The 27,861-nt window shown below is 40.3% G+C and overlaps 12 protein-coding genes across 12 annotated transcripts; 4 read left to right on the plus strand and 8 right to left on the minus strand.

The window, feature by feature from the left end:
* Positions 1 to 270: 270 nt before the first annotated feature.
* RO3G_01147 (uncharacterized protein) lies at positions 271 to 753 on the minus strand (the record flags this gene model as incomplete). Its single annotated transcript, XM_067655738.1, has 1 exon — positions 271 to 753. The coding sequence occupies one exon, from the start codon at positions 751 to 753 to the stop codon at positions 271 to 273; it is 483 nt and encodes a 160-aa protein (XP_067511839.1).
* A 304-nt stretch (positions 754 to 1,057) lies between these two features.
* Positions 1,058 to 2,230, minus strand: RO3G_01148 (uncharacterized protein; the record flags this gene model as incomplete). The annotated part of the gene is made up of 1 exon (XM_067655739.1): positions 1,058 to 2,230. One exon carries the CDS (start codon positions 2,228 to 2,230, stop codon positions 1,058 to 1,060), a length of 1,173 nt encoding a protein of 390 aa, XP_067511840.1.
* A 511-nt stretch (positions 2,231 to 2,741) lies between these two features.
* Positions 2,742 to 3,070, minus strand: RO3G_01149 (uncharacterized protein; the record flags this gene model as incomplete). The annotated part of the gene is made up of 2 exons (XM_067655740.1): positions 2,742 to 2,891; positions 3,059 to 3,070. 2 exons carry the CDS (start codon positions 3,068 to 3,070, stop codon positions 2,742 to 2,744), a joined length of 162 nt encoding a protein of 53 aa, XP_067511841.1.
* A 4,575-nt stretch (positions 3,071 to 7,645) lies between these two features.
* RO3G_01150 (uncharacterized protein) lies at positions 7,646 to 8,821 on the minus strand (the record flags this gene model as incomplete). The annotated part of the gene is made up of 1 exon (XM_067655741.1): positions 7,646 to 8,821. The coding sequence occupies one exon, from the start codon at positions 8,819 to 8,821 to the stop codon at positions 7,646 to 7,648; it is 1,176 nt and encodes a 391-aa protein (XP_067511842.1).
* A 1,159-nt stretch (positions 8,822 to 9,980) lies between these two features.
* Positions 9,981 to 10,233, minus strand: RO3G_01151 (uncharacterized protein; the record flags this gene model as incomplete). The annotated part of the gene is made up of 2 exons (XM_067655742.1): positions 9,981 to 10,111; positions 10,206 to 10,233. The coding sequence occupies 2 exons, from the start codon at positions 10,231 to 10,233 to the stop codon at positions 9,981 to 9,983; spliced, it is 159 nt and encodes a 52-aa protein (XP_067511843.1).
* A 3,101-nt stretch (positions 10,234 to 13,334) lies between these two features.
* Positions 13,335 to 13,702, plus strand: RO3G_01152 (uncharacterized protein; the record flags this gene model as incomplete). Its single annotated transcript, XM_067655743.1, has 2 exons — positions 13,335 to 13,395; positions 13,491 to 13,702. 2 exons carry the CDS (start codon positions 13,335 to 13,337, stop codon positions 13,700 to 13,702), a joined length of 273 nt encoding a protein of 90 aa, XP_067511844.1.
* Positions 13,703 to 15,933: 2,231 nt separating this feature from the next.
* RO3G_01153 (uncharacterized protein) lies at positions 15,934 to 17,712 on the plus strand (the record flags this gene model as incomplete). The annotated part of the gene is made up of 2 exons (XM_067655744.1): positions 15,934 to 17,386; positions 17,540 to 17,712. The coding sequence occupies 2 exons, from the start codon at positions 15,934 to 15,936 to the stop codon at positions 17,710 to 17,712; spliced, it is 1,626 nt and encodes a 541-aa protein (XP_067511845.1).
* Positions 17,713 to 18,712: 1,000 nt separating this feature from the next.
* On the plus strand, positions 18,713 to 20,470 carry RO3G_01154 (uncharacterized protein; the record flags this gene model as incomplete). The annotated part of the gene is made up of 6 exons (XM_067655745.1): positions 18,713 to 18,722; positions 18,872 to 19,121; positions 19,195 to 19,443; positions 19,506 to 19,631; positions 19,701 to 20,118; positions 20,180 to 20,470. The coding sequence occupies 6 exons, from the start codon at positions 18,713 to 18,715 to the stop codon at positions 20,468 to 20,470; spliced, it is 1,344 nt and encodes a 447-aa protein (XP_067511846.1).
* A 629-nt stretch (positions 20,471 to 21,099) lies between these two features.
* On the minus strand, positions 21,100 to 21,849 carry RO3G_01155 (uncharacterized protein; the record flags this gene model as incomplete). The annotated part of the gene is made up of 1 exon (XM_067655746.1): positions 21,100 to 21,849. The coding sequence occupies one exon, from the start codon at positions 21,847 to 21,849 to the stop codon at positions 21,100 to 21,102; it is 750 nt and encodes a 249-aa protein (XP_067511847.1).
* An 879-nt stretch (positions 21,850 to 22,728) lies between these two features.
* RO3G_01156 (uncharacterized protein) lies at positions 22,729 to 23,817 on the minus strand (the record flags this gene model as incomplete). Its single annotated transcript, XM_067655747.1, has 1 exon — positions 22,729 to 23,817. One exon carries the CDS (start codon positions 23,815 to 23,817, stop codon positions 22,729 to 22,731), a length of 1,089 nt encoding a protein of 362 aa, XP_067511848.1.
* A 72-nt stretch (positions 23,818 to 23,889) lies between these two features.
* On the minus strand, positions 23,890 to 26,276 carry RO3G_01157 (uncharacterized protein; the record flags this gene model as incomplete). The annotated part of the gene is made up of 2 exons (XM_067655748.1): positions 23,890 to 25,346; positions 25,445 to 26,276. The coding sequence occupies 2 exons, from the start codon at positions 26,274 to 26,276 to the stop codon at positions 23,890 to 23,892; spliced, it is 2,289 nt and encodes a 762-aa protein (XP_067511849.1).
* Positions 26,277 to 26,925: 649 nt separating this feature from the next.
* Positions 26,926 to 27,178, plus strand: RO3G_01158 (uncharacterized protein; the record flags this gene model as incomplete). Its single annotated transcript, XM_067655749.1, has 2 exons — positions 26,926 to 26,953; positions 27,048 to 27,178. 2 exons carry the CDS (start codon positions 26,926 to 26,928, stop codon positions 27,176 to 27,178), a joined length of 159 nt encoding a protein of 52 aa, XP_067511850.1.
* Positions 27,179 to 27,861: the final 683 nt, after the last annotated feature.

Raw genomic sequence — 27,861 nt, forward strand, 5'->3', positions numbered from 1 at the left:
AAGATACACTTCACTCACACCATCGCAAATCTATGTCTGAATCGCATGATGCTGGTATTCCTTTACCAATTCTTTCCCCTGTCTCCCAAAAAAAAACTGTATAAAACTTCTCTCGTCTATTTCGTCCTGTGCTTGATACCATCCATGTAGTGAGAGACATAGTGAGAGCCATAGTGAGAGCGCATTCCCTTATATTGGCCCCTCAAATGACGACAGCAAAAAAATAAAAAAAAGTCACATATGCCCAGAATATTTTACTTAGCAATTTATTTAATTATTTAGGCTTCTTTGAGTCCCTATTCTTCTAGAATTATCAGCAGAGTCAATTATCTGTCTTATTTCTTTAAGTTTTTTATAGACATTGTCGAGAATGTCATGGTCATTGATTGCATTAATGCTTCTTTTGAGATGTCGAAAAGAATCTAACACTAGTCGAATATTTCTCTTCAAAATAGAATGTTCAACATCTTGAGAAGAAACATTATAAGAAATATCATCATTGACACTAGTATCAGCAAGAACTGGAATGGGTGCTTGGGAAAGCAAGGTTTTCATTCTTGAGAGAACCTCAACTTCAATATTGATGTGTCTTTGCAACAAATACATATGTTTGCATACGGCCGAGTTAAACTTGAAATAAGAACAGGAGCAAGAGGCACTTTTTCCATCTTCATTGATTTTGACGACATATAGAATGTTTTCTTGATTAAATGATTCGACGGTGTACTGAGTATCGCCATCCTTGGAGATCATTTCTATCATTCTATCTTCTGGAATATTGTCAGCTACCATCTCTCTCTGTCTTCTCCTTCTCAATTCAGGCCCCATTCTTCCTACTTCAGAGCAAATTCTTTCAACATCAAGCTTTAAATCGCTTTCAACATCATTTGTCAGAATGAAGACAAGACGATCTAATCTTCTATTCTTGATTCTTTTCAAATAAATTGATTTTAGTTGATTATGCCAGCTTTCAATGTAATTATTGGTGCGCATGTTTCGATGCTCTTCAATTACATATGCTGCAGACCACTTTTTGTAGCCTTCTAAAGCAAGCCATCTACTCTCCAAGTACTCGACAAAATTTGGTTGAACTGAAGTCCACTTTTTCTCTAAACTGGCATATTTTTTCAATCACGTTTTCGCGAACAGTTTCATACATGATTGATTGTAATTCACTCATGACATTGCCTCTGATTACTTTCATGTTGTTATACTGGCCAGGTTGATTTTTGAACTTCGTTGCCAAGTTTCTACAACATTGAGCAACATGGAAAAAGCACAATTGTATACGACAATTTTCTCCAAAGGTAACTCTGTTTGCATCTGCTTCAGGAATACTACAATCGACTGTAATTTGTTCAGGCTGCATAGAGCAGTGGTCTTTGAAAAATTTGAGCCATTCCAATACAGGTGTTACTGATTGGTCATTGGTGAGTAAATAACCTACAGGTACTCCTTTTCCAGTATCAGGATGCCTGATAACTAAACTGTACAAGATCTCATTACTTCTTGATGATATTCCAAATGCTGAGTCCAAAGAAAAGCACTTTGAAACTTTCATTATATCCATTTGCCATGAAGAAATGAATCCATAGAAGAAAACATCATCTAACGAGTGATCAATAACTTTATAACCACAGTTGATAAGTTTTCTCTTCCATAATTGAAATGATTCAAACTCATTATTGCCAAACTGAAACATATCCTTTGCTACCGTCAGCCAAACATTATAAACATCGTCATAATGAAACATCTTGTCCCGCTGTTGTTCATCGCCCTCCATTTCTTGAAGAAGACATGATCTTACTTCTCTTCTCGAAAATCCTTTACATAAGAAATTTTTGATCTTATCCCGCAAAGTATCCGAAATTGACATATGTTGTAAATCAGAGTAGGACCCAGGAGCATGATTGTGGTCATTTTTTCGTGCAAACTCAACAATACTTGGATCAGAGATGCGACATGTCATCATAATAATGGCGTTACAGCCGATTTTCTTAGAATTTTTTTGTACTGGTCGACCGCTGTCGTCGTTTGTTCTGGCATTAGATACATAAGTGTCAGTTCCACGATGACACGCATACTTTTTACTCCATAAAATCGTCTTATGACGGCCCAATGAAGAGCTCTCAGTTTCCTTAACTCTGAACCCTTTGTTTATCCAGTGAACACAAGTAGAATCCTCCAGTTTCTTAAGCTCCTCCTCCCAATTATCTTTGCTGACTTCCATCTTTTCAAAATCTGTAACATTAGAAGAGTAAAATCTAGTTGCTAAAGTTGACATGGCTAAAGGAAATGAGTATTGCTTGTTCTAAAATTAAAAAACGCAGAGAAGTATTTCAAATAAATTGCTAAGTAAAATATTCTGGGCATATGTGACTTTTTTTTATTTTTTTGCTGTCGTCATTTAAGGGGCCAATATAAGGGAATGCCTGAAAATGTTATGGGGAGCCAACGTCATCAAACATAAGAAAATTCTGATTACGAAGATTTTTTTTTTTTTTTTTTTTTTGTACATCAGGGTTACTCGATGAGCATGAGTGTATCTTTATGACTAGATCGTATTGCTCTCCTCTTGTTTGTTTGCTCTGCAAAGGCCTAATGAGCGGTCAGAAACTCTTTGTATGATAAAGTAAGACCCTTAGCTTTATACTCAAGTTTATCTTTACGGCCTGGTCGTATAACATTTCTTGGGTATATTACTACAAGGTTACTTGGTGAGCATGAGTGTATCTTTACGACTAGATCGTATTGCTCTCCTCTTGTTTGTTTGCTCTGCAAAGGCCTAATGGCTGGTTCAGATAAACTCTTTGTATGATGAGTAACGCCCCAGCCGTTATGTTCAAGTGCATCTTTACGACTTGATCGTATCGCACTCCTTGGACATATTCCTATATAAATGCCGAATAAGCTGGTGTATGAAAATTGTTTTGTCCATCTGACGATAAACTGTTTATGTAGAGGCTGCCTGATGTATTGCACATTATAAAATATGCTGATTATAAAATATCACATTACTAACTGCTTTATCATTATCTTTTATATATATATATTTTACTTTCATGGCCATGGTTAACGGGAGATCGAGAAGTATTATATCGGAAACTCACAGCAAGACAATATTTCACAATATTCATTAAAGACTGGTACCAACAAGCATTTACAGTAGTTCCTACTTAAATCATTGATTTCATAGTCGCTTCCGTCGATTTTTACAAATATGCAAGAATGCCTTAATGCAACACGCTACATTCTTCTTTGTCAAGAGAAGTAAAATCACTGGAGATGAAGATCTTAAAGCAAGAGTAGCCGAGGAGGCATATAATGGAATAAGCGCCCCCACTCTCTTAAACATGAGTCAACATTCTGTGAACATGTTTGACGATTGTCTTTAAATGGGACCAAAAAGCCGTAGCCTACAACAAAATGCTTCCTCCTCTGGACAGAATGACAATACAAATTCCTTTGAAAAAAAAGGATGCGATTTAACCGAAAAGTTTACAGAAGATTAAAATATAAATAATATTACACATGGGGGTTTATATAGCTTTAACTAATGAGAGTGAAATGTGTTGTAGAACAGTAACTGATTGTAGTTGACATTAATAAATATAAGTCTTAATACAAGATCATAATTAAAATAAAATAAAATACAAGTTTATTTAAATAAGATCATACAGTCAATTTCAATTAAACATATTCTTTTAGAATATGTATTGTATCCATGAGAGTTCTTTGATAAGAAGAAGTATCAACCAAAATAACCAAATCCAATCCAATGTCAGGAATATTGCTAATCTTTCACATAATTGAAATAACGCGTAAAATAACGTTATTCAATTCAGTGAGGAATTCCCAGAATAAAAGATAATCTATGACAGACATACAAAAGAACAAATGAAAAGTTTTCATAATCATAATTATAGATAACACTTGCTAAAGTAACTGAAGATTAGAAGAACGATCGCAATAGAAGATATCAAGCTACTCACTCAACAAGATGTAAACACCTGCCTTCAATTAGAATAATTTTTACTTTAACTTAAACTGAAATAAAGATCAGTCTCAAAAAAGTACCCAAACTGTTTCTTGATCTTTGTTTCTACCTTTTTCTCAATTACTTTTACCATTATACAACAAAATGGTGTGATGATGAGGAATGCATGATACGTTTAAATTTGATTTTTTATTTATAAAAATTAATGACCATTTTGAGCGCATGATGTCTAATATTGCATCGTTTTCGCCCTGGTCAGATCAATAAAAAGTTTAATGGAAACTAAAAACCCCTTTTGGGATCAAGGGTAATAAAGATATGGGAGGGAGAGTGAAGGAAACAAGTGAATGTCACTAGTGAAGGGAAGAGGGTAGCCAATCGAGGAATCTTTGCCCTGGTTGGAATGGCGGTGGCGGTTGGTCTTTATCATGGAATAGGTAGTCAAGTTCATAGAGTATAGTACAGATGACCAGCCAACGAATAAACCATGGAGAGGCGGAGTGAGATGAACATAGTATTCTTGTTGGTAATCTATTGAGAAGGAACGATAGAGGATCTTGGACTGTTTCTGGCATTTGTAAGCGATGGTGCATATCGAGACAACTTATTGCATGTTGTTTTGTGAATATCTGGGTAGGATGCCTTGGACAGAGTTCTAGTTTGCCGCCTGGTAGCCAGCCAAGACGCCAGCGTATACATCGATTTCTTTCTGTTCTTGTCATTGGTAGCCAAAGGATGGGATCTAATGATATCGTTGGGCGACATTGAGAAAGAAGTATAGAGTTACGAGATGATCGCGCCTGGTTGAGATTGTCTTGCCGGAACTGTAGTTGAATCTTTTTAAGTGTACGTTTGTCTAATTGCTCTGGGTGGGGTAGGCATTGTGCCCATAATGGTGATTTGGAAAGCTTATACCAACATGAATGGCTGCCCGAACGACGTATATGAGGTAATAGACAGGTAAGCAGAGCATCGTTCGGTAGAGTTAATGATCGTAACAAGAATTGGGTTTGCAATATATAAGTGCGTTCCTGCATTGTAGGTAGCTTAGTTAGATGCAGCATCACTTTGACAGAGGATCGACTAGAGCCGCCAAAGATTCTGCGTAGGTATATGTTTTGTGCATCTTCTAATTTCTTGGCTAGGAGTGATGTTATCTTATTGATTGCAAGTCCGTATTCTAATTGAGCACGAACTATCTGGGTATAGAACCTAGTAGCAAGAAGTGGGATAAAGCCTTTGGGGTTAATACCAATTGACGATAGTTGGTTCATCGTAGCTAGTGCTTTGTTGATATTATTGCTGAGTAAGCCAAAAGTGTTGAGATATCCACCTGGCCGAAATGGGATTCCAAGATAAGAGAAGGAAGGTAGAGCTGCAAGAACATCTCCGTAAAGAGTGTACTTTAGTGGTTGGTCCGTGGGATCTAAGATTACGCATTTTTTTGGGTTCCATCTATATCCAAGTTTGTGGCTGTGATATTCGCACTTCTTCAGCAAGTGTACCATCTGTTCCTTATCAGCGATGAGTACCACATCGTCAGCATATAAAAGACAATTCATGAGGGGGGCCGGTTGGACGGGAGAGAGGCCTTCTTCTATTGGTTGTGGGCGTAGTGTCTTGGGTAAGTCATTAATATATATAGAATAAAGAAAGGGCGAGAGTATAGATCCTTGTAAGACGCCCGTGACAGGTGAAAATCGAGTGGAGGTGGCATTGTTGAGCAAAACTTCCATTTGGACATCATCGAATAAGTTTCGAATTAGACATAGGAGAGCCGTAGGTGCTGTGTGCTCTAATTTCTGCCATATATAATTGCGGTCTACGGTATCGTATGCCGATTTAATGTCTAAGAAAGCGAGAACTGGGGTAACGCGATGTTGTCGGCGAAGAATATTGCAAATTTCAGCTAAACATAAAGCTTGGTCTAACGATCCTCTGGCTTCACGAAACCCACCTTGAGCTAGATCTAATGAAGGACTATTGTCAACAAGGAATTGATATAGACATCGCTCCAGTACTTTGCGAAATACGGAGGTGAGACTAGTGGATCTATAGTTGCTAGGTTCGGTAGGGTCATCCTTTTTGTAAATTGGTACTACTGGGCGACTCTCCAGTCTTCTGGTGTATATGACCACGACCAACATAATTGGAATAAGAAGAGTAATAGAGGTGAAAGACGGTCTTGTATGGGTAGTAACATTTCTTGTCAGATATGGTCAGAACCTGGAGCTTTTTTGGAGGGTAATTGTTTGATTGATGAGAGTATGTCGTCTAATAGAATAGGACAGGTTTCTCTAGCAGATGTAGCAGAGCAATCTTGTTGAATATGAAGCCTGGGTCCAGTTTCATGAAGTAGGTGTCCAGCATAGATAGAATTTAGATGAGATGCCATTAAATTAGCAGCATGCTGGGGGCCTTCTAAAGTAGTAAAAGAGGGTTTTAGGTTTCTATTTTTACGTATTTTGCAAAATCTTGCAATAGATTTTGTATACTCTCCTTGTTCCATTCTCTCGCAGAAATTATGCCGTGTTTCTCTTCGTCGTCGTAGTACCATCCTTCTTAGTAGTGCTTTTGTTTCCTGGTGTAGGAGCCAGTATTTGAGGCGGTTTAACCCTTGTGCTTTTCTCCATTTTCTGTAATAGTATTCTTTGAGATTAAAAGTATATTGTAGTTCAATTGTCCAGGATTTTTGTAACTCAGTATCTTTTTGCTGGTCGCTTTTTCCGCATACTTGATCCAGAGATTGGTATATGGCTTGACAGATAGCAGAGTTAAAATCCTCGATATAATTAATGGCAGAGCTTCTATTGGGCAAAAGAGGTGGAGGGTGTGGAATCAAATCAGCAGTAAGGTTTGTGAATACCTGTTGATATGTAGTCTCCTTTTTATCGTCCTTTAGCTTTCCCAAATGCCATGTGAGCCTCTTTGGAGGAAGAAGATTGCTACTAGGAATATTAGTTTGAAAGGATAGCATCATAAATTTATGATTGGAATCGAGTGATAGATCATCCCGTATAACTAGCTGTGGTTCGATGAGTTCCGTTGTACTGATAAAATAGTCAATGATACTGTTGCCATGATATGTAATAGAAGTAGGATGTCCATATTTTAAACGCTCATTCCATGTAATCATATTGTTTGACTGTATCCAATCATGTAGTAGCCGTCCACGATAATTAAAGAGTGTGTCACCAGTATATATTCCCATTCGTGCACTTAGATCGCCACAAACTATGGTTGATGTTGTATTGGGGAATTCTAAAGGTAATTGTTGTAGAATATTGGAAACCTCTGTGTGTGAAAGAGAAGGAGGAAGATATAGACAGTGAACTAGTATCTTAGATATAATGAATGATAATTTATACTTAGCTAATAGCGGGTTTTTGTGTGGGATGTGTTGAACAGTAGCGCTAGTAAGTGGGTTGATTAGTAGGGCAATTCCAAGGCTACCTCGATGCTTGAATGATTGGATAGGTTGATCATAGGTATGAAATTGTTTCCATGATGTAGGGTATTTGTTCGGTGGGAGTACCCATGATTCAGTAATTAGTAAAACAGAAGATGATTCAGCTAATTTAAGGATTGGTGATATAGCTTGTTTTGGCAGGCCAGTAGCCTTGAATAATGAGATTGAGACTGTACTCATTATAATTGTGAGGTATTGTCATCGAGGTCTGAGATATTCATATCTGCGTCTTGATCGACATAGAATACATCCGTTGGTTTAGATCCAGTAGTTGTAAGTGTTTCGGTAAATGTTTGTTTGTCGATCCAGCCTTGATTGTAAAAATAGCGCGCTACTGCAGTTTTGACTGGAACACGAATATAGTTAATGGCTCGCTTCATACGATCACAGTGATGCATAAAAGCCAGGGAGTCACGCTCTTCTTTAGTGTTCTGTTCATATTTAGGATCCATAAGGATAGATCCGTCGCATGGGTTGAAGTTCTCATTCACAGTCACTTTGAATTTTTGGAGATGTGCTTTAAGTTCAGGTGCATAGTCATTATGGACTAAGAGGGCAGCAATATTTCTTGTGGGATAATTAATGTCCAAGATTCTGCTGTTATTGATGTCCAGTCTACGGAGACGGTTTCGTAATTGTCCGATGGGAACTCGGGCTTTGGTAGGAATATAAATATATTGAAAGCCTTGGTTTTCAGACGGAGGTTGTAAAAAGCGAGCAGCATTTTCCTGTCGTTGGATACGGCGTTGTTGGCGTTTTTCAAGCATTGATTGTTTAATACTGTTGAGGCGGGATGTATCTTTCCAAGGAGGAAGTGACTGGGCAGTTGACGGTAAAGAGGGAAACTGAGTATCGTGGGTCTCAATTGTTGATTGGTTCAGATTTTGAGTACGTTGGTTGCGAAGCATGTCTATTTCAGTATGTGCTTGCTTAAGTTCAGCTTGCGTTTGCTTGAGTTCGGCACAGAGTCGTTCAATCGTTGCTTGAAGGCTAGCAATATCAGTTGCTGTTGTTGTAGAAATAGGCATAGCCTCCGGGTTATCGTCTTGAGCGTTAGAAGTTTCCATCATAGCGTCAAGGGATAGGGGTTCAGATAGCATTGTTGTAGTGGATGCCAATTCGCAGATCTCAGCCATGGTTGGTGCACTGTATGTTTTACCACAGGGTTTGCAAACAAAACAAGGTTGAGGAGGGTCACCAGCTATGGATCCATTGCGGTGAAAGGAGTTAGTTTCTTTACAGTTGGTGCATACAAGTCTTCGACGCTGAGTATTAAACTGTGCAGTTAAGATTTGTATTTGTTCGTTAGTAAGAATAGGCTTTGAAGCTTTACGGCCTCTACTAACAGGAGCCATAGTAGTGGTTTCTGTATTATGTGTGTTTATCGTTGTATTTATTTTTATTGTCAATGCTGGTTATTTGTATTAAAGTATTATCGCTTTCCAAATAAGGCAAAAAGCTATGGAAAGTGATGGAAAGCGGAAAAAGAGCTTGGAATGCATGATACGTTTAAACATTTACTTTATTTACAAATAAAATTAAAACCCCAAATGGGCGCATGATGACTTAGTTTTCATCGTTTTTGCCCGGGGCAGATCAAGAAAGAATGAGTGGAGGCTAAAAACCCCTTATGGGATCAAGGGTAAAAATGTTTAAGAGAAAGAAAAGGTGACACATGTAAGAAACACTAGCGGGAGACATTGGGAAGCCATTCGAGGAATCTTTGCCCAATATAGGGTGGCGGTGAAGGCGGAATCTTGTCATGGCATAAGTAGTCGAGCTCATGGAGGATGGTACAGATAGTAGGCCATCTGAGGGACCAAGGAAGGGCTGCTCGAAAGGAATGTGGTGTTCGATGAGGTAATTTGTTCAGAAGGAAGGACAGAGGATCTACTATCGTTTCAGACAATTGTAGTCGGCGGTGCATATTGAGGCAATGGATAGAATGGGACTTTGTAAGTTTCTGTGAAGGATGGAGGGGGCATGGTCTGGGTGTACCACCAGGAAGCCATCCGAGACGCCAACGCACACAGCGATTTCGTTCTATTCTGGTCATTGGTAGCCATAAGATAGGATCCAAGGAAATAGTTGGACGACATAGTGAAAGAAGTGTAGAGTTACGGGAGGAGCGATTTTGACAGAGATTGTCTTGTCGGAACTGCAACTGGATCTGTTTTAGAGTTCGCTTGTCTAAGGATTCAAGTGGGGTGGAATGCATGATACAGTGCTTTCACTTGAAAACACTTCCTACTTTTTTGAAAAAAATTGCCATAAAAAGGAGACTTATTTGGCCGGATGTTTGAGAATAAATTAACCACGTTTTACAAATATTTTGACCAATTTCTGGTCAAATAAATTACAAAGGTTCTTTATTTAAGCATTTAGGGGAACGATTTATGGGATGCTGAATGAATTCTGCAAATGTTCAACCGGAGCTTTCAATAACCCTTAAAGTGAGGCTTCCACATCAGTCAACTTACTTCTTCTGACGCTATCCTTCAAAACTTTTCGAAACTACTCGATAGGGTTGAGCTCAGGGGAATAAGGCGGGTATCCTCGTTCAGTAATTATAGGATCGATGATATTTCGCTCTTTTTTGGAAGCTACTTCGTCGATATCAGTGTCTTTGGGCTCTCGTTCTTCACCTATTTGCGAAGATTCGTCAAATTTGTTAGTGAAATGATGATTCTACAACAGCGAAAGCCGGCACTTCTTTGCCAGACTCATCTACGATCCTACCTCTACTATCTTCGTGAAAGAAATTCATTCTTGGGAGTTACAGTTATGAAGAAATAGAAATATCAAAAAGTCGGTCAAACTATTTGTATGATGTGGTTAATCTGGTTTCGCAAACCTGGTCAAATTAGCTTCAAACATCCAGCCAAATAAGCCTCCTTTTTATGGGCAATTTAGTCTCGCACAAGTGGGCAATTTTTTCAAAAAAGTGGGCAGTGTTTTCAAAAATTTGGTAAATTGAGAGTGGAAGCACTGTATTGCTTTACAGAAACTTATTTAGTAAACTCTTGTTTGGATAGAAATATGTGGTGGCAAGCATGTTTAAACCAACCAATAGGAAGAGATGTAATACCATTAAAGTTTCGCAAAACAAAGAAAAAAAACCAAAGTTGTGAAAGACAATTTAATAGCTTTTGCTCCTTTTATTTATTTAATAAACAAACTTTTCTTTTATGTTTTGCGTTTGAAAATCCTAATGTTGGCTAAACGACGTCAAATAATGTGATAGATGGTCTCAGAGCCGCGCTTTATTTTCATTTTTTGTAACAAATAATAAATTTCCCTTTCTTCCTTATATCTTTCTGTCTAAGCATGTATTCTTTTTTTTTTTTTTGAGGGGGAGGAATAAGATACGAAATAAAATAATACAAATTAAAATAATAAGAATCAACGATATCATGGGTGAACGTCTATCACATTATTTGACGTCGTTTAGCCAACATTAGGGTTTTCAAACGCAAAACACTGTAATTTTTTTGAGCACCACGGAACTCTATCACAGGTAATGGACAGCTTGGTCTGGCTCTTCTGGTGAATCCGCGATGCAAACTACCAGTCTACCAAATTACTCATACTCACCCCCTATTAGCTAAGTATTCTTTATCCATTGTCTTAGCCTCTAAAATATTGATCCACTGCCTATATTTACCACCCTCTTTAGATGATGATGAACAACGATACTAGATACACTACATTTGCAATACGCTAATACGACCAATACTATATTATGTGGTGATTTTAATGCTCGCCTGGGATCTTACACAGGCGACACTCGAATAGACCCACGAGGGCGAATTTTCTACAACTGGATGAGCTCCCATAATCTTATACTCTGGAATCAACGTCTTATACATGGACAACCTACCTCGTATACATTTCAGGGTACAAGCATCATTGATTTTTTTCTCAGCAATAACGAATTGATTTCGCCATCTATACACATAAGGCATGATCTTTCTCTCAGTTCAAACCACAAGTTCATGACAATGTCATTTGACTTGCCCTCTAATCTCCAAGTCCATTTGCCTCCACAACGTGTTACCTGGAATATTGGAAAACTCAAACATCCACGTTTCAGAAACTCTTACAAAGAAGTATTCACTGAAAATTTACAGATAATACTACCCCACCAGTCATCGTTTTCATTCCCTAATAGAACTGAGGCTTGTCAATACATTGATTCAATACACCAACCACTATGTGACGCTATTTACGACAGCCTGAATAAGATTTGTGGTAGACGCTCACCACCAACGGATGAATGGCTTATGGATTTTTGGACAACTGAAATGACAGCCGCTTTTAACTGTAAAGAATATTATTACAAAAAGTGGAAGAAAGCACATGGTTTCAATGCACTACGATTATGGGTAGCACATCAGGAAGCTCAAGCGAAATTACGTCAACTCATTCTAAAGAGACGTCGTGAAACTTGGCGCTGTTTCTGTGACCAAATGTCCCAGGGAAACTACTCCAAGGCAATCGCTAAATTCAGTCGTATCAGAAAAAACAGAACTATCAAGCCCACCTTTTCTCATATAGAGGGGCCACAGCGTGCTGCTGATGTAATGATGCAACACCTTCAACACACTTTTGCTGGTGATTTACTATCTAACTTTACTGAATCGACGCCATCCACCAGCCATAATGAACCATTTGATACAAGCACATGTCCTTTTACTATCGAAACAGTTAATGATGCCATTGCACATCTGCCCCGACGGAAAGCACCCGGTGTAGACCATCTTACTATAGAAACAATCCTACCTATCACTGATCGCTTAACGCCAATTCTTGTGTACCTGTTTCAACTTTTCTGGCGATGGAGCTACACCCCTCTGTCATGGAGAGTCGCTCAGGTTCTTCCCATATATAAAAAAGGCCCAGTAACTGATCCAGGAAACTTCCATTCGATTAGCTTAACCTCTATTTTCAGAAAAATCGTAGAAAAATGTCTATATCCTGAACTAGTCGATCAAATCCCTACACTTGATATTGCACAGGGCGGCTTCCGCGTAGCCCGCAGTACACTTGATCAAGCACTGTCCCTCGTTGAAATATGTTCTATCCTACGCAAGCACCATAAAGTCACTCCAACTCTAGCGTTCTTAGACATTAAATCTGCCTATGATACTGTTGACCGTCGTCATGTGTGGCAAGCTTTAGAACAAAGCCTTGATCCGGCACTACTCAACTTGCTTAAAAACCTTTTTAATGATGTCCAGATTGAAGTCTTCCTGGGGAATGCCAAATCTTCCCGATTCTCACCCGTCACTGGTGTGTTGCAGGGTTCGATTCTGTCTCCTTTCCTATACTCAATCTACGTTAACCAATTGCCGAATCTTCTACGAGATCACCCCTTGCTGATGGTTCTCAGACTAATCCCATTGAATTTACTTTATCAATCAACTGTCTCCTGTACGCTGATGATGTGGTACTAATAGCGTCACCTCCACATCTAACGACGCTCCTACAAAAATGTGAAGATCATAGCTATCAGCTAAGTTTCCGCTGAAACCCTCTCAAATGCGCAATACTGTCCCCTTCCTCTGATACTCAAGACTATGCTCTCTATGGAATTATACTTCCACGTCAAGTTTCATTCAGCTACCTAGGTATTCCTATCAGCCCTGGAGGATACCTTAACACAAAGAAACTTATCCAAAATAATATCAATAAAGCACTGAAGACCATGAACCAAATGACAGCCATTGATGTGAACCCTACTGGTTTTGATAAACTCACCCCCACGCAGTTTTATTCCTAGATTGTTCGTCCACAACTTGAATACGGTCTTGCCATCAGTGCGGTGAAATCCAGGGAACTTCAGAAGATAGAATCTTGCCAAAACCAATGTCTACGTCGAATATTTGGGGGCACTTCACGCTCGTCCATCAAGGTCATGCTACACCTAGTAAATCAACCGACAATGAAAGAGCGTATCCACATCTTACAAGCCAAATTCTTGCTTCGAACTATTGATACACCTGATGATACTCTTATGTTTAGACTACTTCCTTACATTCGAACTTCAACAAGCCACTCACAATGATACAAGCTCACTACTTCCCCTCTATGGAGGCTCTGCGCTGAAACCGATCCTGATCAACTTGATCGACGCAAGTTCAAAGCAATTCGTAAAGATTACTTACAATAATCTTTTGAAAACCGCCGTACAGACACTAACTCTATCCTTCTCTCCGCTTGCCGCCCTCAATTGATCGTGGACCCCATCCTCTGGCTACCGATGTCATACATTGAACGTAGCCGATTGATTCGTTGGCGTATGGGCTGGTTGCCTGGTGGCCGTCCCAAACCATGTATCTACCACCCTCATGACCTGCTCACTCGATCGCATGCTATTACCTGTCTAAATATGCATCATCGTCTTCTTATGCCAAGCACTGTCTCTGACCCTTTATCTTATCTCCTCAATCTCCTGCCTACTTCAAGGAAGAAACCTACTATACAACGACGATCAAAATATTCAGCATGGTTTATTCGATGGCCGATCATTTGCCAAATCCTACATGAACTTGACTGCCTCCACCATGACAAAACTGCGCCTGAAATTCCACCTCTGGATACTAAACTATTGCTTTGGTTCAGCTCTAATTAATTCCGTATCGTTTGTTACTGTGTCTTCTTCATCTTCTCATCTTTATCCTTTTTCCCTTTTTGACTATCAAAAAGGTTTTTTAGCTCTTTAACCATCTCTTGATCTGACCCGGGCAATACAATAATTTCCATTATTATATGCTCAATTGGATTATTTTAATTCTCAGATAAATAAAATATTCTTTAATCGTATCGTCTTGCTCTCATTTTAGCTGAAGAAGATTTTTTTGTCACCCTTAAAAGCTCACCCAACTGTGCTATTGGAGGATTTATATCTTTTTTTGGCTTTCAACGTCCTGCACCTCACTTTTCCTCTCTATTCAACTCGCCTCTACCAGATGGCACTCCAGTTGAGGATTTGTCCACTAAGTGGTTCCGAAATCTTGACATGCTCCCTTTAGATAGTCTTCCACCCACGTATCCTAGAACCAGTAAATCTTCCTGGAATAAATTCTGGAACGTCTCAATTCCTCATCCAGCATGTACTATTCTATGGCGACTCTATCATTCAAAGCTTCCTACTCGCTCTCGTCTGCATAAAATCATGCCCAGATATATCACCGATGAAGGATGCATGATGTGTGGCGCAATCGAAATAGATGAACACTTTTTATGGTTCTGCCCATCTAAACGACCTATATGGGACACATTGGCACAACGATTTCTTGAACAACTGTTGAAATTATCTTTTGATCAAATAAATCAACCATATCAAACAACAGCCAAGACATTATCGCATTGGAAAATTGACACCTTTCACGTAATCGCTTGTGGAGTCTTGAGCTTATGGAGGCTACACTGGAAATATATTTTTGAAGACACACCTTTCTGGCCAAACGAAGCAGCAGCAATAGCCACAGCACTACTTAGACGAATACACAACGAAAACTCACATAGTTAAAAACTGTAGAAATATTACATTTTATTATATTAATAGTTGTTTTATTGTTGTAATTTTCTTTTTGTAACAGTGCTCGTCTAGAGACGGCACTAGAATAAAATTCTCATACAAAAAAAAAAAAAAAAAAAAAAAAAAAAAAAAAAATTCCCTACAACTCAAGATTGTCGAAGCCCAGCTAACAGATATTCAACAATATCATGTTGAAACATTGGCACTGAGGGCTGGAATTTGCTGGCGTAAACTGGGCGAATTATTCCCTGGTTATCTTAAACGGACAGTCGCTACCCGTTCCGCTCGTCAGCTTATCCCGCCTCTCCTACATCCGACTCATCTCACTCTTAGTTGTACTCGTGATGAAATGCTCGATGCTGCTTCTACATTTTACAAGAATTTGTATTCACCTCAGCTCGTTAACAAGGCGCGATCGACGATTTGATTGGGGCAATACCTGAACACTTACGATTATCCGAAGTGGATCGCTCCAATCTCGTGTCTCCCATTACCTACCATGACCTGCTGGATGGTGCATCCCGTGCCCCTATCCGGAGCAGTCCTGGAATGGATGGTCTTCACTATGAGCTTCTGAGTTTGTTGATACAGCACCCAAAATGTCGCAGCATTGCGCTAGCTGTTTTTAACAACGCTCTTAAGTATGGAGTCTTCCCTCCTTCATGGCTTGAAACATGTGTTACTTTACTTCCTAAAAAAGGGGATCTGTCTGCTCTGAAGAATTGGAGGCCCATCTCTTTAATTAATACAGATGCTAAACTTTTTACTCGGATCGTCAACTCTCGATCAATCCTTTGTGCTAATCAAATTGTCACTCCCTTCCAAACCGGTTTCGTCTGTGGTCGCTTCATTGCCGATAATGGTTTACTTACGAAATTAGCTATGGCACACGCTTGAACATCTCGTTCAACAGCTATAGGCTTGATGTTAGACCAAGAAAAGGCGTATGACCGTGTTCATCCTGAATACCTTCGACAAGTACTCCTTCGTTTCGGCCTCCCAGCTTCTATAGTGCATAGTTTATCCTCTCTGTTCTTCGGCACGCACCTTCGATTGAACGTCAATGGTTTCCTATCCACTCCAGTCCTTCAACAACGTGGCTTGAGACAAGGTGATCCGATTTCTCCAGTGTTGTTCAACCTTGCCTTTGAACCCCTTCTTCGTCGCATCCTCCATGATCCTCACTTTCAAGGCTTTGCTCTTCCTCGGTCATCACTATCACATCCTTTGGATTTCAACCTCCAACCAGTGAAGTTATTAGCCTACACGGATGATGTCATCTGTTTTCTCAAAGACCCTGCCGATTTGAGCATTCTTCTAGACCATCTGTCTCTCTATGCTCGTGCCTCTAATGCACAGGTCAACTATCACAAGACTCTTGCCATTTCTCTCTCTGGCGCCAGTATCGCTGCCTCTTCAATCTGGCGAGGTCCTCTCCTGGCACATCATATCACTCAATGGCATGACTGTACTTCTTCTCTACCTGCTTTTTATCTTGGATTTCCACTGTGTTCATCCACCATCCAACGGAACCGGTTCCTCACGCTTCTCTTGGAAAAGATACAGACGGCTTGTCAAATCCATTCACAACGGACGCTATCTATTCGCGGTCGAGTGATGATTTTGAATTCGCTTATCCTTTCCAAACTATGGCATGTCCTCCGGCTAACCACTGTCCCTAAACAATTCCTATGTCAAGTGAGGTCGGTAATGTCTTCCTTCCTGACTTACCGTATGTTTCCAAAAATTAGCTTTTCTATCATGTGTCTTCCTCGTCATGCTGGCGGTCTAGGAGTACTTGATCCTGGAGTACAACAAGGAGCACTGCAATTACGCTGGCTCGCCCCGCTGCTCAGCAATGTTCCCATAGGCCCTTTGGCAACCTTTTGGATGTCCAAAGGAATCCGCTTTTCTATTGTCCTGGCTCGCCTTGCCGATTATTTGCTTCACTGCCTAGAAGATCTACAGGCATCATCCCCATATATGTGGCCTCTCGCCGATTACAGGTTGTCCTTTCTCTTTCCAGATCCGCGCCCTCGTCGTCTACGTGGATTGGATAGTCCTTTTGCTTTACTTTTTGGTGCGATAGACATCCTTCCTGCTGATTATCAGCAAGTGGTTCTTTCTGCCAATACCTGTTTGCAATTACCAGTTTCTGCTTGTCTTCGCGCTGTTCCCAACACGACTTTGAATCGATCTCTCCGTCAGCTCCGTCTATCCTCGTCGTACATCAGAGACCTCGACTCTAATCTTCTTCGTCCTCGAACTGCCATGGAATTCCATGTACATCCATATCTTGCCAGGAAATCTCTTCGTCTGGTGCGGCAAAATCACATCTGCTGGCCCCTTTCTTGGTTCGTCCATTCATCCCTGTGCAGTATGCTAGTATCGGCACCCACCCGTTCACGCCAGATCTAACCTCTGCTGTTGATGTCTCTCCTCTTCTGTTAAGCCGCAAGTTGATTACTGTTGATAACTCTCAGTGTCTTAACTCGATACTATTCCGCCGACTATGCATACTTCCGACCAGTGGTTCAAAGATCCTTTTCCCTCTGTCTCCAGACGGTTGGCGTCAATTCTGGAAACTCCCTCTTTCACACTCTTGCAGGAATGTTTGGTATCGTCTCCTACACCACAAACTCCCTACTAGATCCACACTTCATCGGCTGCTCCCGTCTGTCTTTCCGTCTCCCTCTTGTTTAAATTGCCCTAATCAAGAAAAAACTTTGGAGCCACTTTCTCTATCTGTGCCCTCCAAAACTTCTCGTTTGGCAAAGCATTTGGAACGAGCACTTTCCAACGCAATACTTCTCCTCCTTTTCCGTCGCTCATGCACTTTTCCAGTTGAAATTCCCTCCCGTCTCCGCATCCAGCTTTGATATTTCATCGGCTGCGATCATCGGTCACACCTTGCTTTCTGTTTGGCGCGCTCACTGGGCGTTCATTTTTGATAATATTCCTATTCAAACTTCTGTCATTCTCAACAGTTCTAAAAAACTTTCTCGGCAACTACATCATGAAACTCTTGTACAAAATGGCTGCTCACACTGTGCACTTCCACACTGGTCTTTTGTTTAAACTCGATTTAAACTTTTAATTTTATTTTATGTTCATTTTCTACTTCCATAACTTCATATTTAACACACAACACCCAAAAACCCAAAAACAAATCTGTGACTCGATCTTAATCGTCATATTAATAAACTTGAGCTTCGGCTCCCTATAAAAAAAAAAAATATGCTTGATGACGTTAACTCCCTATAACGTTTTCAGTCTGCAGTTAGCAAAAACTGATAACTTTTTCATCTTCTTTCATCCATTTTCATCTTAACAGCTGATAAGCAACATGTTAAGTACAAGCATTTCCTTATTGTGTGAAGCAAGTAAGTCTACAAGCAAACAATTGAATTTACTTCTAATATTTTGTTTCCAAAGGTGAAAATGAGCTGTTTACATTTTATGAAAACTACTTCAAAACCACACACGTCAAATCATGGAAAGTATTGGACTTGTTTAAAGCATTGCTGGCTGAATACAAGCCAATTTCACACGATTGTGTGTCGATTTTTGTTCATACTTTCAAACGATTTGGACAAAATTATGCTTCCAATAATGTCAAGATGCAGCATACCATGAAAAACTTGTTAGATAAGTGCGACAATGTTATTAACTCTGTCTTGGCAAGAACGCTCGTGGTAAAAGAATGTGTAGAGGTAAATATTTCATTTCACATATATTTTACATATATTCTAATATTCTTTAATATGAAAATTTTGGACACATCAAACGGGGCTTTTATATTGCACTCATGTTGTTGGTGATGTATTGAAAGACAAGACTAATGTAATAAATCAAAATGTAGTACATCCAACTACTTCTCCATCATCCAACCAAATACCAAGTTTAAAAGAGGTGACCCCACAATCATCTTCATCGTCAAGTACAGCAGCAGCAACGACATCTACATCATCAAATAAACCATCAACGCTGAAGAGAGTCGACAATGATGATCCATCACCCTCATCTCAAAACAAAAGAAGAAGTCGTTTAAGTGTAAGCTATGTCAAAGGGTTAAGCTTGGATGAAAAGTTACAATGCTTAGCTGATTATTAGTAAGTTTAATTACTAAAATCCCTGTATTCAATTGCTGTTACATATTAACACATCTTTCCTCATTTTCTCTAGTGGTAATGATAATACGTTGGACCTCATATCCCCTGGTGTTATTCCTGTTCGTTTCGCAAGTATCAGGAAGCGAATTTCCGTTGATTTACAAATACCACTATCACTTAAGTACACTAGAAACGAAAGGTCAATTCTCATCAAGATCATCAAAGCAACGTCATTGCATGATTTAGAAGTAATTGTGAAGGATATCCCCCTGGTTCCTCGTGTTGGTTTTCAATCATATATTTACATTGCTTTATCAAAACTGTAGGTTAACTTATTTATATTCTGCTTGATGAACGTTAATTGTAATGGTTGTTTATTATCAGGCTATTACTTTATCAATGCGATCAATTACGAAATACTACTCATAAGGAAGGGTGGTACCAAGGGCATTTGTATGCCGATGTTTTTGATGCTGTTTTCCTGTTTGATCCTTGCTATGTTACAAAGAGGTAGCATATATCAAAACCCCCTAATATGGAAGAGGAGGAGCTAACATGCTGTTTGATTCATTTTTGTAGGACTGAATGCCATGCGACAACTATCAAATACTTGAAAAAGATGAAACAGATTGCTAGTGATGAAAAGGACGTCAAGGTAGATCTTATCTTATTTAATACTCAATTAGGTGATATCTTTTCATGTGAGGACAAACCAGCTGAAGCAAAAGAAGCAGAAGTTGAAGCAGATATCAAGAAAGCCAAGGACCTCCGCCAGAAGCGTCTCCTGTATATCAAGTCCATTCTGCCCCATCCATCACTGATCAATTCCGTTGAAGTTATCAGCTCGCAGTTTTATGGTTTATCTTTAACAATTTATGGCTCAAGAATGACCGAGAAAGGAACCATCATTCATTATCAAAAAGGTGTAGCAAGTCTTCCCCCAACATTCAGCATGCCAGAAGTAGCCCACTTTTTACTCACAGTCATGTCTTTGCAAGTAAGTGCAGACGTTACTTTTATTATTTTCATTCATAATTGCCATTAATACGTTTTTATAGCGAGCAATTGTATTGGATTTGAAGAAACTTACAGCAATATACCAAGTTGGTCTTGAAGACTCGATCAGCTTCTTATCACCTAATAATGATGGCATGTTTTATCGTGATGACTCCCCTATTTCAGATGATACTTCAGACACCTCGACCAGTAGTGATATGATGGAAACGGAAAGATTACGTAGAGTATTGAAGATAACTACTGACAAGGTTAATGCAATTGGTCTTGATGACGATTTGTTGAGCTGTGAAGACTGGGAAGATCTCCTAGTGCTTAATGAAAATGACAGTTAAATCTGCTTGTCGTCCCTCCCCCTTCTCTGTTTTCTTTGCAGTTTTATATACATATATTAATCACTGCCGCTATTATATATGCGATTATTATATCATTTTAATCATTAAAGTACATGTCCCTGTCATATGAATAAATCATTTAATATCGAGGAGTAATTGAAACATGCACAATCAGGATTGCATCCAGATTTTTCAAATTTGAATTTTTGAACATTATCAACTGTGCTCTTCCTGAAACCAGAGTGTTTGTAATAACTGTATAAAAACTCCAAGTAACAAATCTGATTGCAGCAACTTGGCTCACATACAACATTTACTCGGAAGGCGCCCTTATATTTTCTCAGAGTCAAATTCTATCGGTCTATATACTCCTGCATAGTTTGCATATTCCATATACGTTTAAAATAATACATTTATTGGATGACTTATATGAGCACGCGGTGTCTCAGGACACCATAATTGCCCAAGCCAGATCAAATGGGACGTGAAAGAAGCTAAAAAAATCCCTTATGGGAGCAAGGGCAAAAAAAGAAAAGGACAGAGGGGGAGTAAGAAGTAACTTGTGAATAAATCACTGTTTGGAAATGGACCACAAGAAAGGAAGTCATATCATAAAATAAAAGTAGAACTCAAGTCTGTTTGGCTGGAAAGAGCTCATTAAGTACAACGCTAGCTATAATGCCTTTGTCAACGAAAAAGCGAGCAACAGCGCGCTGAATAGGGCCTTTGAGGCAACGGATAGCACGAACTAAGCGTTGAGCGAAGACACTCCATGCGGCACACCCTTTTTCATCTTGGTCGAAGTCGTCATAGTAAGGGTTTCGAAGGTTGTTTGGATCCATAGGATCGTAATCATCATGTATGGGGATTTCAAATTTTTCTAATTGAGAGCGGACTTTAGTTTCATAGTCGTTATGGAGGAGGAGGGCAACAAGATGACGGTCGGGATAGTGAATGTCTAGGACACGATTGCTGTTGATATGCAATCGTCGAAGTAAGGAACGTATTTGGCGAATGGGAAGGCGGCGTTGTATAGGGAGATAAAGGTATTTAAACCCTTGATTGGTGGAAGGGGGACTGAAAGTGCGAGCAGCAGCCGTTTGGCTGGGAAGTGGTGGAGCATTTTTAGATTTGGAGGCTTTTTGGAGGAGAACAGATTCAAGCTCTGGAGGTGGGGGACATTTGGTAGGTGGTTTAAGTTGCAGTGACGAAGGGGAAGCAGGTGGACGGGGAATGGTAGCAATAGGGACGCGCTTAGGCACAGTGGTGGATGGTGACTGAGCTAACCGCTCAAGAAGGGAGGCGTTTTGTTGCTGTAGTCGATTTATTTCGGCCTTGGCTGCAGCAAGTTCTGCTTGTAACTGCTTTACAGTAGGCATGTTCAGGTCTGGTGTTGTGGATACCTTTCCAAATAAGGCAAAAATCTATAGAAAGCGATGGAAAGCGGAAAGAAGTCCTCTGATCTGCCAATACAATGCTTCCACTCTCAATTTGTTTAAATGTTATATTTTATTAAAGGTCCAGTTGAGCGCTAAAAATAAAACAAATAAGTGTCCGCCCGGACCAGATCAACCCGTTTGGAGGTTTGATGTTTAGAAAAAACCCCTTCGGGTTCAAGGGTAAAAAAGGTAAAGGGAGAAGAAATGTGTTGAGTCATAAAAGATGGAGCTAAAGGAAATGTTTAAGCCATTCGAGGAGCTTCTGACCATGTGGGTAAGTAATGGGAATAACTGTGACATGTTGAAGTTGATCTAGTTCATGTAGTATTGAGCATATAACTGGCCATCGTTGGGACCAAGAGAGTGCTAGATTTGAGGGTACCGAGGGGCGAGATGGAAGCATATTCAGAAGGAATGACAGAGGATCTGTAATGGTTTCAGGCATATAGAGGCGTTGGTGCATATTGAGGCAAGCAATAGCGTGTTTGCGTGTGAACTTGAACGTAGGGTGTTTGGGACAAGGGTGTGGCTTTCCACCAGGTAACCAACCTAGCCTCCACCGTATACATCGACTACGTTCTGCATAGGACATGGGTAGCCATAAGATAGGGTCCAAAGATACGGATCTACGGCAACTTGAAAGAAGTTTGTAATGCCCACTTTGTTGGCGCTTTTCTAGAGATTGTTGCAGGAAGCGTTTTTTGGCTGTTTTGAACATGTGCTTATCAAGTTCCTCTCCTGTAGAAGGTAAGCTTTGCCAGAGAAGGGTCTTGGAAAGGAGGAACCATTGATGTCCACGAATGTGTCGAATGTGTGGTATTAGTCGACATAACAGTGCATCGTTAGGTAAGTGAAGGACCTATAAAGGAACTGTGCTTGTAAGATGTGAACCCGATCCGCCATAAGGGGAAGTTTAGCTAGGTGAAGCATCACTTTGGTGGAGGTTTTCCCACGGGCACCATAGATCGTACGGATGCATGTATCTTGCACATCTTCAATGGATTTCAGCTGGGTATTAGTGAAGCGGTTGATTGCCAAGCCATATTCAAGCTGTGGTCGAACTATATGAGCGTAAAATCTGGTTGAAAGGTGCCTAGAGAAGCCAGAGGGGTTAATACCAATTGACTTCAGTACGTTCATCGTGGCTAATGCCTTAGAGGAGTTGCGTCTAATCAGTTCATCTGGGTCTAGGTAACCCCCTGGTTTAAATGGCACACCTAGATAGGCAAAAGAAGTTACATGTGGTAGGGCTTGGTTATAAATGGTATATGGTATTGGCTCCAGCTGATTGTCCAACATGACACATTTAGAGGGATTCCATCGGTACCCCATTTGTAGGCTATGCTCTTCACACTTACGTAGCAGGTCAGTCATAGTCGTACGTTCAGCTATTAGCACCATGTCATCTGCATAGAGTAAGCAGTTTAGGAGCGGTATCGTTTCTAATGGCGACATGTCGGTGGTGATGGCCTGGGGTCGTAATTGGGCTGGAAGCTGGTTTATAAAGACGGAATAGAGATACGGTGAGAGGATAGAGCCTTGGAGCACGCCTGTTTTCGGGTGAAAACGACGAGAGGTCGTATTAGAGAGAAGGATTTCGATTTGCACATCGTCAAAAAGGCACCGTAACAGGTGGAGCATGGGAGATGAGACGTAACGGCTCAGAGTGTCCCATACGAAACTACGATTGACTGTGTCATATGCAGACTTGATATCAAGAAATGCTAAGACAGGCTTGACATGGTAGTGTGTACGTAGTACGTGGCTAATTTCTGCGAGGCATAGAATCTGATCTAATGCGCTGCGGGATTCTCTAAAGCCACCTTGGGCTATATCAAGAGGTGGTCCGTCGGTTTGTAGAATGTGCTGGATGCAGCGTTCCAAGATCTTTCTAAAGATAGTGGTCATACTAATTGGACGGTAATTACCTGGATCTGATGGTGAGCCTTTCTTGTATATGGGTATCACCTGGGCAATGCGCTATGTCTGTGGGACATATGACCAAGCCCAGCACATATGGAAGAGGTGAAAGAGAATAGGTGCTAGCAGATGAGATATTGGTTGGAGCATTTCATTTCGCAGGTGATCGATCCCAGGTGCTTTCTTGACTGGTAGGGAACGGATAGCGAGGTTAATATCGTCCCTGGTGAACGGGCAATCTATTTCAAAAGGTAAAATAGGGGTATCGATTTCGTAAAGTTGGACATTTTTAAGATGATCACCTGAGAAAGTAGTTTCCAAGTAGGAAGCCATTATATCAGCTGCATGCTGTGGGCCCTCTGGAGTGGAGAAAGTGGGTTTCAAAGTTCGGTTCTTGCGAATACGGCTAAGCTTAGATATTGCCTTGGTATATTCTTCAGATGCCATTTGTTTACAGAAAGTGGTCCAAGTTTCTCGGCGACGTTGGGCAATCAGTCGACGTAGAGTAGCTCTAGCTTCTTGGTGCTTTAGCCAATAATGGAGCTTGTTGAGTCCATATGCTTTTCTCCATTTCCTGTAACAGAGTTCTCTGTAGTCGTAAGCTTCTTGCAATTTGTCAGTCCAGAAGTCGCGTAATGGACCTGTAAAGTGTGAGACTCTCCCGCAACTGTCATCTAGTGAGGTATATATTGCCTGACAAAGGTCAGCATTGAGCTTTTCTATATAGTCAACCGCATAATGTCTATTGTTAATAGGATAATCATGTTTTTCATGGTATTGCAATAAAGGCTGGGATAACTCCTGAAAGCGACGCAAGTATGCTTCATGATTGTTGCGGTCCTTGAGTTTTTCTAGATTCCAGATAATCCGTGGGTGCCTTGGGAGTTGTGGAATGCTGGCATTGATTTGAAAGGAAAGAGACACTAATTTATGATTCGAGTCCAATGAAAGATCTTGGCGAATTCTCATGGAGGATCCAATAAGCTCAGTAGTACTCATAAATAGATCAATAATGCTACTGCCCTGATGGGCCATAAAAGTATATTGTCCATACGCCAACCTTTGATTCCATAGGATGATATTGTTTCTTTGTATCCAGCTTATGATCAGATTGCCTCTGGAGTTCGTTGAGTGGTCCCCTACAATAGATCCCAGTCTAGCATTAAAATCGCCGCAGATAATAGTCGTATTAGTGTGGCTAGTTGTATGCAGTAAAGAGTTTAAAACTTGATTGACGGTTTGGTTATCCAGATGGGGAGGTAGGTAAAGACAGTGGATTAAGATGTTAGCAATGGTAAAAGACAATTTGTACTGATTTAATGGTGTATCGTCAGTTCTAAAATGATGGACATGATACTTGCAGTCAGGATTCACGAGAAGACTGACTCCTTGACTACCTTTGGTAGCTAGAGGTTGTGTTTTAATACCATATGTATGGTATTGTTTCCAATGCGTTGGATATTTAAGTGGATTTAAGAGCCAGGTTTCCGTAAGGAGGAGAACAGAAGAGGATCGAACTATATTAAGAATAGGGCCTATGGCTTGACGAGCTAAACCAGTTGTATTGAAAAGCGAAATTGTAATATTACTCATAATGATAGGGCATCGTTCATACAGGCCTCATCAGAAGGAAGATCTTGGTTCTTATATTCATCTGTAGTACTCATGTTCTCATCTTCGAAATATAGCGGATCTGACTCTGGTTCGTTGTTACGTCGGCTTGAGGGTAGGTTCTCCTGTAAAGTCTGCTTGCTGATCCATCCTTGGGCGTAAAAATATCTTGCAGCAGCAAATTTAACAGGGGTACGTATGAATTTCAGAGCTCGTTCCATACGGTTGCAATGATGCATAAAGGCGAGGTTGGATCGTTCTTCGTTAGAAGCATCAGCGTATTTGGGGTCACGAAGGATTTCAGGATCACAGGGATTAAAATCATCTTTCAGCGTTACCTTGAAACGTTGCAGGTGGGAACGAAGTTCGTCGGCATAATCATTGTGCACCAGTAGGGCTACGACATTACGATCAGGATAGTGAATATCTAGAATACGGTTATTATTGATATCCAATTTACGCAATCGGGAGCGAAGTTGGCCAATGGGTACTCGGGCCTTCGTGGGGAGATAGATGTACTTAAAGCCTTGATTCTCGGAGGGTGGCTGTAATATTCTGGCGGCGGCTTCTTGTCTTTGTTGTCGTCGCTGTTGTCTTTGCTGCATTAGGCTTTCTTTCAATCGACGTACTTGGTCGGGGTTACGCCAAGGTGATGCTGTTGGCGTGGGTTCAGGGATATCAAAGGAGGATTGAGTATTTGTTATTACAGGTGGTGTGGGTTGGTTACTAGTTAATCTTTCGTGGTTAAATTGGTTCTGTAACTGGATAGTTGTGGTACGGAGTTGCTCAATTTCAGATCTGGCGGCTGCAAGCTCTTGCGTAAGGCGCTGGATCATGTTTAGAAGAGATTGTACGTCACCTGATTGACTACCAAGTGAGTCTAGCTGGTGGGTCGGAGTTGTTTGCGAGGGTCTAGAAATTTCGACATTCTCTGTAGGCGAGATCTGTGTCAAAGAAGAAATGCAAGAATGTACAATGGATCTCATAGTTATAGCTCTATAGCTACTACCGCAGCTGGTACAACGGAAAAGAACTTGCGGGGGTTCTGTCTTAGTGTGGCCGTTTCGTCGAAAGAGACCCTGTTTCTCACAGTGAGGGCATTTTAAGACCTTACGGTGTTGTTCGAACTGGGCAATCAATTCAGTAGTTTCCTCTTTGGTAAGGACATTTGATATGCTTGGCGTATTGTTTTGGTTGATAGAGCCAGGTGGCATACTTAGAGACGTTTTATTATCAGAGTGTTGGTTTTATAAATTAGCGGAAAAAAAGCTACTCTCAATTTACCAAATTTTTGAAAACACTGCCCACTTTTTTGAAAAAATTGCCCACTTGTGCGAGACTAAATTGCCCATAAAAAGGAGGCTTATTTGGCTGGATGTTTGAAGCTAATTTGACCAGGTTTGCGAAACCAGATTAACCACATCATACAAATAGTTTGACCGACTTTTTGATATTTCTATTTCTTCATAACTGTAACTCCCAAGAATGAATTTCTTTCACGAAGATAGTAGAGGTAGGATCGTAGATGAGTCTGGCAAAGAAGTGCCGGCTTTCGCTGTTGTAGAATCATCATTTCACTAACAAATTTGACGAATCTTCGCAAATAGGTGAAGAACGAGAGCCCAAAGACACTGATATCGACGAAGTAGCTTCCAAAAAAGAGCGAAATATCATCGATCCTATAATTACTGAACGAGGATACCCGCCTTATTCCCCTGAGCTCAACCCTATCGAGTAGTTTCGAAAAGTTTTGAAGGATAGCGTCAGAAGAAGTAAGTTGACTGATGTGGAAGCCTCACTTTAAGGGTTATTGAAAGCTCCGGTTGAACATTTGCAGAATTCATTCAGCATCCCATAAATCGTTCCCCTAAATGCTTAAATAAAGAACCTTTGTAATTTATTTGACCAGAAATTGGTCAAAATATTTGTAAAACGTGGTTAATTTATTCTCAAACATCCGGCCAAATAAGTCTCCTTTTTATGGCAATTTTTTTCAAAAAAGTAGGAAGTGTTTTCAAGTGAAAGCACTGTATCATGCATTCCACCCCACTTGAATCCTTAGACAAGCGAACTCTAAAACAGATCCAGTTGCAGTTCCGACAAGACAATCTCTGTCAAAATCGCTCCTCCCGTAACTCTACACTTCTTTCACTATGTCGTCCAACTATTTCCTTGGATCCTATCTTATGGCTACCAATGACCAGAATAGAACGAAATCGCTGTGTGCGTTGGCGTCTCGGATGGCTTCCTGGTGGTACACCCAGACCATGCCCCCTCCATCCTTCACAGAAACTTACAAAGTCCCATTCTATCCATTGCCTCAATATGCACCGCCGACTACAATTGTCTGAAACGATAGTAGATCCTCTGTCCTTCCTTCTGAACAAATTACCTCATCGAACACCACATTCCTTTCGAGCA

Source organism: Rhizopus delemar, genomic scaffold, assembly GCF_000149305.1.
Source record: "Rhizopus delemar RA 99-880 supercont3.1 genomic scaffold, whole genome shotgun sequence".
NCBI lineage: Eukaryota > Fungi > Mucoromycota > Mucoromycetes > Mucorales > Rhizopodaceae > Rhizopus > Rhizopus delemar.